This window comes from Daktulosphaira vitifoliae, unplaced genomic scaffold, assembly GCF_025091365.1.
Source record: "Daktulosphaira vitifoliae isolate Bord-2020 unplaced genomic scaffold, ASM2509136v1 Scaffold_1, whole genome shotgun sequence".
In the NCBI taxonomy this organism is placed as follows: domain Eukaryota; kingdom Metazoa; phylum Arthropoda; class Insecta; order Hemiptera; family Phylloxeridae; genus Daktulosphaira; species Daktulosphaira vitifoliae.
In genome coordinates this window covers 50419143-50429399 of record NW_026099572.1, presented here as the reverse complement: position 1 = coordinate 50429399, position 10257 = coordinate 50419143, and the positions used below count along the sequence as shown (strand labels likewise).

At 24.7% G+C, this 10257-nt stretch overlaps 1 protein-coding gene across 1 annotated transcript in view; it reads left to right on the top strand.

Annotated features, from left to right (window-relative positions):
- The first annotated feature begins 493 nt into the window (after nt 1-493).
- LOC126895444 (diuretic hormone receptor-like) overlaps nt 494-10257 on the top strand; it is a 33637-nt gene continuing 23873 nt past the window's right edge. The window contains exons 1-3 of the mRNA XM_050667299.1: nt 494-801; nt 9495-9591; nt 10007-10172. Coding sequence (XP_050523256.1) covers nt 9553-9591; nt 10007-10172 — 205 coding nt within the window. The 5' untranslated portion in view covers nt 494-801; nt 9495-9552. The remainder of the gene's footprint in view (nt 802-9494; nt 9592-10006; nt 10173-10257) is intronic.

Sequence of the window (10257 nt, the reverse complement as noted above, 5' to 3'; positions counted from 1 at the left end):
GATCAGAAACTAATAAAATTCAAGTAACACTCTAATGTTTTGTGTTGTGTGATGGATGTATATATAGCTTTTAAGTTGAATAATAAGAAATATCACAATGGATTATTTTGATATATGAATAAATATGAGTTGAATAGCATAGTTGTATTTTATTATTGCACGTTACCAACCTAAATAGTTCGAGTAAACTTGCTAATTGTAATAATATATTGAAAAATGTGTTATTTTGTCATATACATTTCAAATATGAGAGTGCATAAAGTTAAATTAGTTTTACTAATAAATAGTCACTGTCATATGGATTTCCAACACAACGTTGCATTCCGAAAAAATAACTAAAATACTCGTTTGAATTAATTGGATGGGCCGACCCCGCTGAACTTGAACCAGCCAAAACCGGTGCAAAGCGGTAGCAAATGGCGAGCGGGTAACGTGTTGCTGGCAACTCATGTTCATGTAGAGGCTCACAGTAGGAATGTTACGGGGGAACTGTTGGCGGCACGTTGTACTCACCTAAAGCACTGTCATGGTCATCTGGGGTTTAATTTTGTCATAGAAGGCGTCCGAGCTAGGCGTTTACGCATTTGCCGAGCTTTTGGTTAAATCTTTTTCAAATTCGTTTTTGTTCGCCTTTTCTTAAACTTCGATCGTTGTCATTAAATAATTATCATAAATACAATTGTTGTGTTGATTGACGGAAAGCGATCGTGAAGATGTGCGCGACAGTGTTAAGGTGAACGGGTTGTGCGAGTTGAATATTGGATTTAAAACTATGCCTTTGTACTTCTTGTGAAAATATATGTGAGCATTTTATTTTGTTTAATTAATAACAAGCTTTTGCCTTAACACACTACGACTTTTTACGTTAAAAATTATTGACATCTCTAACTCATGTCTCATGCTCGTAAATTAGTTTGTACGTTAAGTTTAATTAACTTAAATAAATCAAAGTGTATCCATTACACAATTGTAAATAAAATTCGAAAGAAATGTCATAATAATTGTGAACAGTAACACTGAAAATCATATTAATCCTATTTAAACTTATGTTAACACAATAATATAAAAAAAAAAAAATTTCGAAAAATATTTTAAACAATGGTGTTTTTTGCTAATAGTTTGACTATTATTTTTGTAGTATTTTTAATTAAAACATTTTTCAAAGGCTTACATAAGTATCAGTAATGATATTGATGACGTTATAAGGAAAACCTTTTCAACAGTAATCATTTAAATTACTCATGGTTATTTCACATAATTTAATGTGTTGAGTTACTGTAATGTTATTCTTGACGATTTTTTTTTTATTGATTCCTCGTTAGTTCAATAAAATATTAAACTGCGGAGTATTTATAAATTGTTGAATCATTAGTAAAATGACCTTAATGACAACTAAAACAACAACTTTTGGACACCCGATTAGATTTTTAAATTAGGCTAGTCTGTCTAACCAAAAGTTATAGTAATTTTGGCTTCATCCAATAATAAAAAACTATTAATAATTTAAATGTAAGCCGCAGCTATATCTGACACATTATACCTAGTTTAAAAACAATTATTTTAATAGAAAATATGTAATGAACTAATGAAGAATTTATTATTACTTGGTCGACAGCCAATTTCTCATAAATTATTTTTGTTTCATTCATAAAAAAATAATGTCAGTATAGAAATAGATAAACAGTTTTTAGGTTGGAGGGGTTTTTGTTTTTGTATGTCTTCAGCAAACATCTTCTTACATTGAATTTTTTGCCAAGTTTAAAACTCAATAAAAAATATTCTACTTAAAACTATTTTAATTAACTAACGCTTAAATCAAACTATAATGATTTTTTAAGTAATTAATTACTTTTTTATGTTTAATCGATATACAAGTTTTGAAATTTTGTATTTTTTGCACTGTTAAAATTATAATAGCAAGAGACATTATAGGAATTATTGTCCGACAACTGTCTTTTTTTTTTAATTAGAATGTCTGTATTTGATGATGTTAAGAATACAATAATATTTTTTAAAACATGTGCACTTGTTAATACAAGATAATTATCAAATGTTATTACGTTATTTTCATACATACATGTTGTGAATAAATATAGTCTTTATGATAATTGATTTATTTACGTTTTGCTATCGTCATTAACTCCTATAGTAATGTTGTAGTTTTTTTTTCACTTTGCAATTAAGAAATATAAAATTAACGTTTTCATATTTATATTATCATTAAAAATCAGTTAACTAACGCGGTAAACTATAAAAAGTTTTATTTACTGTCGTTTCATTTATTATAGTAGAACATTTTTTAAGTTTTGTGTAACTTTTGATTGGTTAAAATACATTCATAGAGGATAAAACTTTCAGTGAAAATAATTTCATAATGATATTATAAAGTCATTATTTCGAGTTAAAATAAAAGCACTGTTTTAGCAAAAATTCACTTTCATTCACCTAAAAAAATAATAGAAAACGTAAAAAAATATCGAATTAAATTTTATTCAATCCAATAATTATTTTTTCGATAACCAGTTAATGAAATAATTCCATTTTCCTTCAGCATAAAACTGTTTTTATTGGAGTGATACATTATGATATCTATTTATTTAATAAAAATAACTATAGTTAATTAAATAAAAATATTAATTTAATGTATAATATTCAATTTTTCAATTAAAATTTGGGATTTTATAAACGATTATTATTATTTTTTTTTTGAAATCAGTTTGATTTAAAAGAAATTATTAAAATGACAATATTTCAAATAATATACAATTTTATATTATGATCTTGTAAAATCTTAACTTATTATTTAATTTATAAAAATTATTATATAAAATTCAGCATTATGTAATTGCATTGTAAGGAAAACTCTTTCAAAAGCAACATCTTATTTATTATACAATGTAATATATATTTGTGTTTTCGCAAAAATAACATAATTAAGATAAACTCGAGTGTTTTTCGGGAGAGAAGTAACAAATTATATGTTGAAGCTTTCATGGATTGTCGTAATGCTTAACGTTCCGGACTTGTTGTAAAGTCCAAAAACGGTCAGCTCATAACTGAAAACGTGGACATCCGTAAACATTTCAAGCAAAGCAAGTTATATGCTCTTGGAAGTCCAATTAAATCAATATAGTATTAGAACTAATTTTTTTTTAATTTTTAAAATGTAATATTAATTATAAAAAATACATTTTATGGCAAAAGCTCTTTGAATTATTATTTATGTACTTCAATATGACATCAAAACGAAATTAGTCAACAGATATTATTTTTAATTTTATAATGTCAAGTATAAAATTAGTTTACCTAATTATTAAGAAAATGTGTAATCGAACAGATTTCAAAAGTAGTAAGATTTTTTTGATCAGAGAATGTGACCTATGAACGTCTGAAACTTATTAATAATGCCATTTGTACTTGATCATTCTATTGTCCTCAATTGTAATTGCGTTTTATATGACGATTGCAACCGTATGTGTTACATATTGAATTAATATCTTTTATTGCTTTATAAAAGTTAATATTCAAGTGAATCAAATGAAATATATACTGTCCTTGAAATGTAAATCACAGTAGCGGGTAGTTTGGTGACCTATATAGCAATACAATTTCATATTTAAGGTGTCACATAAACTATATTTTATCATAACCTTACTATTATGTTTTTGATACGAATTTTAAAAGCTTTCTGCTTTTAAAATTCGATAGGTGTATCTGATATGTATGGTATATATTGATGGATATTTTTATATAACACTTCTGTTATTTTAGTATTAAAGAATACATATTATAGTGCTTCTATAACGATTGGCTGAAATTTAAATGAACATTCAGTGAGACGGTATATTATAAAAGGTTTAGTATTTTGTTAGGCGTACATATTTTAATGATACAATGTATTTGATTGAAATATACACTATTTGAATTCTTACCGACAATGTAAAATTTATTGTCGTATACAAAAAAATATTTAATATTTAATTAAAATATGTTTCATATTATTTTGAAAAAAAAAGTAGGTATCATATAACTATGTGTTAATGTTGAGCCGAAAACTTTTCTTGTAATATCAACCACACATTTTGTAGATTGTATCAGAGTAAAATAATAAATACTGAAACTTTTCAAATTAAAATTACCCAAATAAAACTTTTGTTTAAGTCGTACTCATGATTTAAAAGGTTTCATTAAATTGCTAATGTTCTTCAAGTAAAAACAAAGTAATACCAGGTGTTCATCAGCAATAATAATTTATAAACGTTGTGTCATTATTAAATTAAATAAGAGGAAAATACAATCAACTAATTGTGGCCTTTTAAATATTTATACCTTGCTCCCTTAAATATCTTCGATTCATCTCCATGGGAAATCATCGAACGATTAAAAAATAAAAATACAATCCAGTTCTTACAAATCTTATAACTTTTGATTTACTGAATATCTAAAATTAAAGTTGACACCCTTATAAGAAGTTAGGGATGGATAAAAAAGTAATCAATAACTTATAAATCATAAAATAAATAAAACTTAAAATTTTCTTAACATAATTATTATTTAAAAGAAATCCAGTGGCTAGTGTTAAAAGAATCACCTTATATAATGTATAAGATTTTTCCCATGTAAATTATTCACGCTTGAGTGAGCACTTATTATTGAAGTAAAAATATTTCGTCGTAATATCGATCCATTACTCATCTTATTATTTTGTATAGGACTTGTAGGATATGTCAGGACATGGTGAGACAATGTGTATATTTGCTAATATTCTTCGCTACAATTTCTTTAAAAATAATATTATATATTGTGCGTAAGTTAATATAAAATTTCACAATTTATATACATAGATTAATCCATACTAAAGCAAGTACCTAATAGATCTAATTGAAATCCCTAATTTTAAAATGGTTACTTAAAGGTCAACCTATTTTTAAGTATCAAAAATAAATTACTTCTATTTGTAAGCTAATCATGTTCTCAATCAGCGTTTATAATAAAATATTAAAAAAACCGTACTGCCACCTAAAAGATAAAAATTACAAGCAAGTTAAGCAGTTTTCTTTTTTTGTTCGATCTTATATAAATGCATAACATAAATAATAACTTTAAAATAGTGAGAGTAATAAAACCCAAATATGCTTTTACAGATATTACAAGTCCTAAATTTAAATTTCAAGGAATTAGTAATTACATTGAAAATTTAGTTACTTGACACGTACTTCTTATAATTTTAAAAATATAAACTTTTATGCTATAATACATTTTCTCCACTATACATAATTTAAAAATTTCGAAGTGATATTTAATAATTCTGTAGATTACCTTGAGCTCGTACAGTGTCTCTATAAATTATTAAAGTGTTAAAATGTTATGCGTTTAGTTATAATAGCTCTGTCACTCGAAAAGTGATTTGTTCGTGTAGTAGTTAGCAATGAACGGTGGTGACAGAATTTTATATATATGACACGTCTCGACCTGTTGAAATTATCAATTTACCAGAATTCTCTACGTTCTTTTGCACACATTTCGGTCTGATGATAATCATTTTTGTTCTTATTTTCCTCGTTACTTGTTTTCTATTTGTAATGAAGTTGAATTTAGATAAAATTGTAATGGTAAATTCAATCTTAACTTTAATCTATTACCCTGAAATAAAAATTTAAAAAGTTTATATGTTTTATGATAGTACAAGGAAATTGAAAATAGTTATTTAATACTCAGTTTTTCTAAGAAATAAATTCGTTTTGAATATTTCGTTGTTGTCTACATTAACTGCAATAATTAGTTTAAAAAAATGATAATAGAACTTAATTGGATCCCATACAGTGTTGAAGTACTGCAAATATTGTTAGAAATCACTGAGTAATTATAAAATTATTGCCGTTATGCGAGAAATAATTTGATTTTTGTTAATTGATAGAGAAAAAAACATTTATATCATATATATCATTGATTTAGATAAAATATTGTTTAAGACAAAAAATAATATTTTGGTTTTTAATACTTAGCTACTTAAGTTTTACTAGAATTAATAAAACAGCAATATTTATTTATTTTTTATTTATTATATATTTATTATAATATTTATTTATTACTAGGTAAAATGATAAAAATAACTATTTCATTTCTTTTATTAAGAATGCCATAAAATAATTTATTACATCCTCTAAGAATACTCATAATATTATGAACTTTAATAAAACTGTAATTATAATTTTCTTGAAGATTCTAATAACCTAAAGTAGAAAAGTTAGTAAAATACATGAATTATTAAGATACAAGGAAATATTTTTAATTGCGAGTCTTTGTTCACAAGGAGAAATCTTATGAAATTCCTTCTTTTTTTTTTTTTTATAAAATAAACATTATTTGTAACAGATCTCGTACTTAAAGTTTTATTTGTCATTATATTGTAAAAATATTGGTATAAGAAAACCAGAAAAATTATCTCAGTAGATAAATTATACATATCTTGTTTAAATATTGTACACAATTTGCCTGTTGAGAAGAAATACTTGTTGAGTAAGGTGTTGTGTTCGCTTAATACCTTGTTAAACACATTCGTTTCAATGCTTTGAAAAGAATACTAAAGTTTCAACAATACTTTTTAAACCATTGTAAACTTTCCGACAAAAGAAATCTTCTGTATATTTTTTATAAGTTATTAAATCTTATTCGAAGTAAAAAAAATATTAAAAATCATGAAGTTATTTTTTATAAATGCATAAAATCAAATTTAATTTTGCATGTTTGTATTTTAAAATGTAAAAAAAATCTTAAATAAATTATTTAAGAAATTATTTGTATATGATCAACTATTTCAATTAAATTTTTAGTTTGCTAAATATTAAGTTAATATGTTCTAGAGAATTCAATTGAACAAAATTTTGTTGCAACACAATAAAAAATAATAATATTGAGATTATAGAGACTCTTTGTACAACATAAATAAAATGAAAAATTTACTAAATTCATCACTTATTGCTAACTATTATTTTCGAATCACTTCTTGATTTTGATATGTTATAATTACAGAAAAGGCATTTTAACTATTAATAAATTTATTAAAATCTAGTAATATATTTAAAGGGCGATGGAGGTGGTCGACCCTTGGACATTTTCTAATTCATATTTTATGGAGCCATATATAATGCATGTCCCTAAATACATTTTTTGTAACTGAAAGTTCGATCTTAGACAAGAATCACTATTTAAATATATTATTAAAATATTAAGAATTATGGGTAATTATGTACTTTGTGAAAAATATGCGATTCTCCAAAATATTAGTTGTTTAAAAAAATTGTGATTTATCTAAAATGAAACTTGATAATAAATGTCTATATATATATGCGGGAAGAGTAAGCATTTTAAATACACTAGGGTGGGTGTATCTCATACTAGTACGAGCTGTATCCACACTTGGCCATACCCACTCATTAAAATGTTTGTAATAAAATTTCTAAAAATTGGCTATTCGAAAATTTTAAAAAATTAAAAAAAGTTTTTAATAATTTTTATTTTTCAGAATTTTTTAATATTAAAAATAAATAAAAGAAATTATACTATTAACATATCCTACAAATTCAAAAATTGCTAAAAAGCTATTCCATTCCTTTTATTTGAAAAAAAAAAGATTTTTTCCCTCACCTTGATTTTATCAGATTGGCGTTATCTAATAAGATACAAAAAAGCGTAATGGATGCAATGAACTCATAAATCGTAGTTAAATCGATATGTTGTATAGATGAGTTTTAAAGTTAGAAAATAATTGCCATAGTGTAATCTGGTGTGATGCTTACAGACGAAATAATAAAGCTTCTTTCTATCGAGGTTTTAAATTAAGTTTTACAACCATCTCATTGGATGTTAGAAACTTTCTTTAAAGGATTGTATCAAAAATACACTGTTCTTTTGAAATTTAAGATAGTTTGTCAATAACAGTAAGCAATATGAAACTAATATATTAATAAAATAGTGTTGAATTATTTCATAATAAACTCTTTGATAAAACTTAATAAGTTCTATCCAATAGTAAAATTCCGATTCGTTTATTATCTTAAGTCTGAATTTATTTTATATATGTTCCTTAACTGCAAAATTTCATCATATAATAATACGTCATATATACATGGAAAGATGGAATTATTATCGTGTAATGGACTATCAACATAAAATATTATTATTATCAAAATAATATTATTAATTAATGAAAAAAAGTATTTATAGGGTTAACATGGAATCGTGTAATTTATAGTGAAAATAATAATAATAGCCATTATACTATTATAACAACCGATAACGACAAACAGATAATTCTAAAAATAAATTACCCAGTATAGTAATATATTAATAATGGCCGACTCCAAGTAGTTGTAATTAAGGCGAGGAAAAAGAAGAAGAAAAGTAATATACTATTATTTTACCTTGTGAACGACGTAGCCGGTCGTCCAAACTCTGCTCGTGTGTGTTTTGCGTACCGCCATATACTGAGGGAAACAACTTTTATGTTCGCACACGACAAATGAATAATAACTATTTTACTATTTAAAAATTTGCATTTTTAATAAAAATGTAGAATTATGAATATACAATGAATTTTCTTCTTTTATTTAATTTTAGTAGGGGGTGCGATCGTCCCGTCGTCCAAGCCACAAGCGGCCACATATGATTCAATTGTTTTTCTTAATCTTCATTGTCATCCAATTATAATTTTCATTAGCATCTAATAATTATTAGATGCCTAATAAGTATATTATTTAGTATTTATTATATTAGTGTTAATTATTAGATAAATTTTGTTAAGTTAATCCGAACATACCACCGATGGTGTGTTAGGATTATCTTAGTTTTTATAAATATAATTTCAGGAAACAAATATACCTAATACATTTTACTATTTACCTATTATACTTGTGGTATATTAATTCAAAAGTAATATTTTTGTGTAAAAAATTTATTATGTCCTGTGTAGCTAACAGTATCTCAGTTGAAATAAAATTTGTTTAAAGAGTAATATATACACTTATATATAAACGACTGATGTAAATGTTGTTTGTAACAGCATTAAATTATAATTTGAAGTGTTAAAACATAATGGTGTAAATATTTTTAGAAGTAAAATAATAATATATGGGTATATAATTTTCTAACTTTCAAAAATTAAGATTGATTATTATAAACTACAGGGTTTCTGCAAATTACTTCAAAAGAACAAAAACGTACTCACAATAATGAGATTACGAAGTCAGTATAAAATGAAATTAGGTACTTACTAGTTAATAACACTGGCGCGACAGCAATCCTTTTTGTAATTTCTCATACAATTTATTTATTAAGGATTCATGAGCGTTAAGTTATAACATCGTGTATATCAAATTAAACTAACTAGCTACACATATGTCCTTTAAAGTTTGTTCTGTACATAAGGTCATTGTCGATAAATTTACAAACTATAGATTAACTTTTCATATAATTTAATCAAATTTATGTTTCAGAAAATTTTCAAAATTGCAATGTCAAAATTATTATATGTATTCAGTATGATAAGTTGACATGGAAATTGAAAATAATATATGGTTACCGAATCAAGATGTAAGTAAAAAGTTATTAAAATATTGGTTAATTTTAAATAACATAAATGTGTTATTTGAAATGAAAAATTAATATTATTAATTTTCAATTCAGTTGTTCGATTATTGACACAATAATTTTAAACATTTTGTCGTAAACATAATAATAATCACATTGTTATGATCATTTTATAATTGCACTTGTAAAATGATTAATTATTTGATATCAGAACCAAGCATTATGTATCTAAAACTCATACTTAAATAGGTAGAATTTAGTATTGAAATTCATACGATTACGTTAATCTCGTGTAATAAGAAACTTCTTCATTTGGGATACTGCTGTAATACTATGACTTTTAACAAACCTCTAGACTTTTATGATATGATTTAAAATAGAATTAAAATCATATTTGTAAGACATTTATAATTTCTAGGCTGTCCTAAAGTGCAGTACTTTATATAAACTAAACGACAATTTGGAATGGTCGGGATGTAATGCTTCATCGGACTCGCTCTTATGTTGGCCACCAACAGAAGCAGGTCGTATGGCAATACAACCATGTTTTGCTGAACTACAAGGGTTAAAATATGATATCTCAAGTAAGTGAACATTTTCACATGTTACAATGTATTTTAAGATTTCAGAATTGATCAAAAATCAAATTTAAGTATTTTCTATATAAAA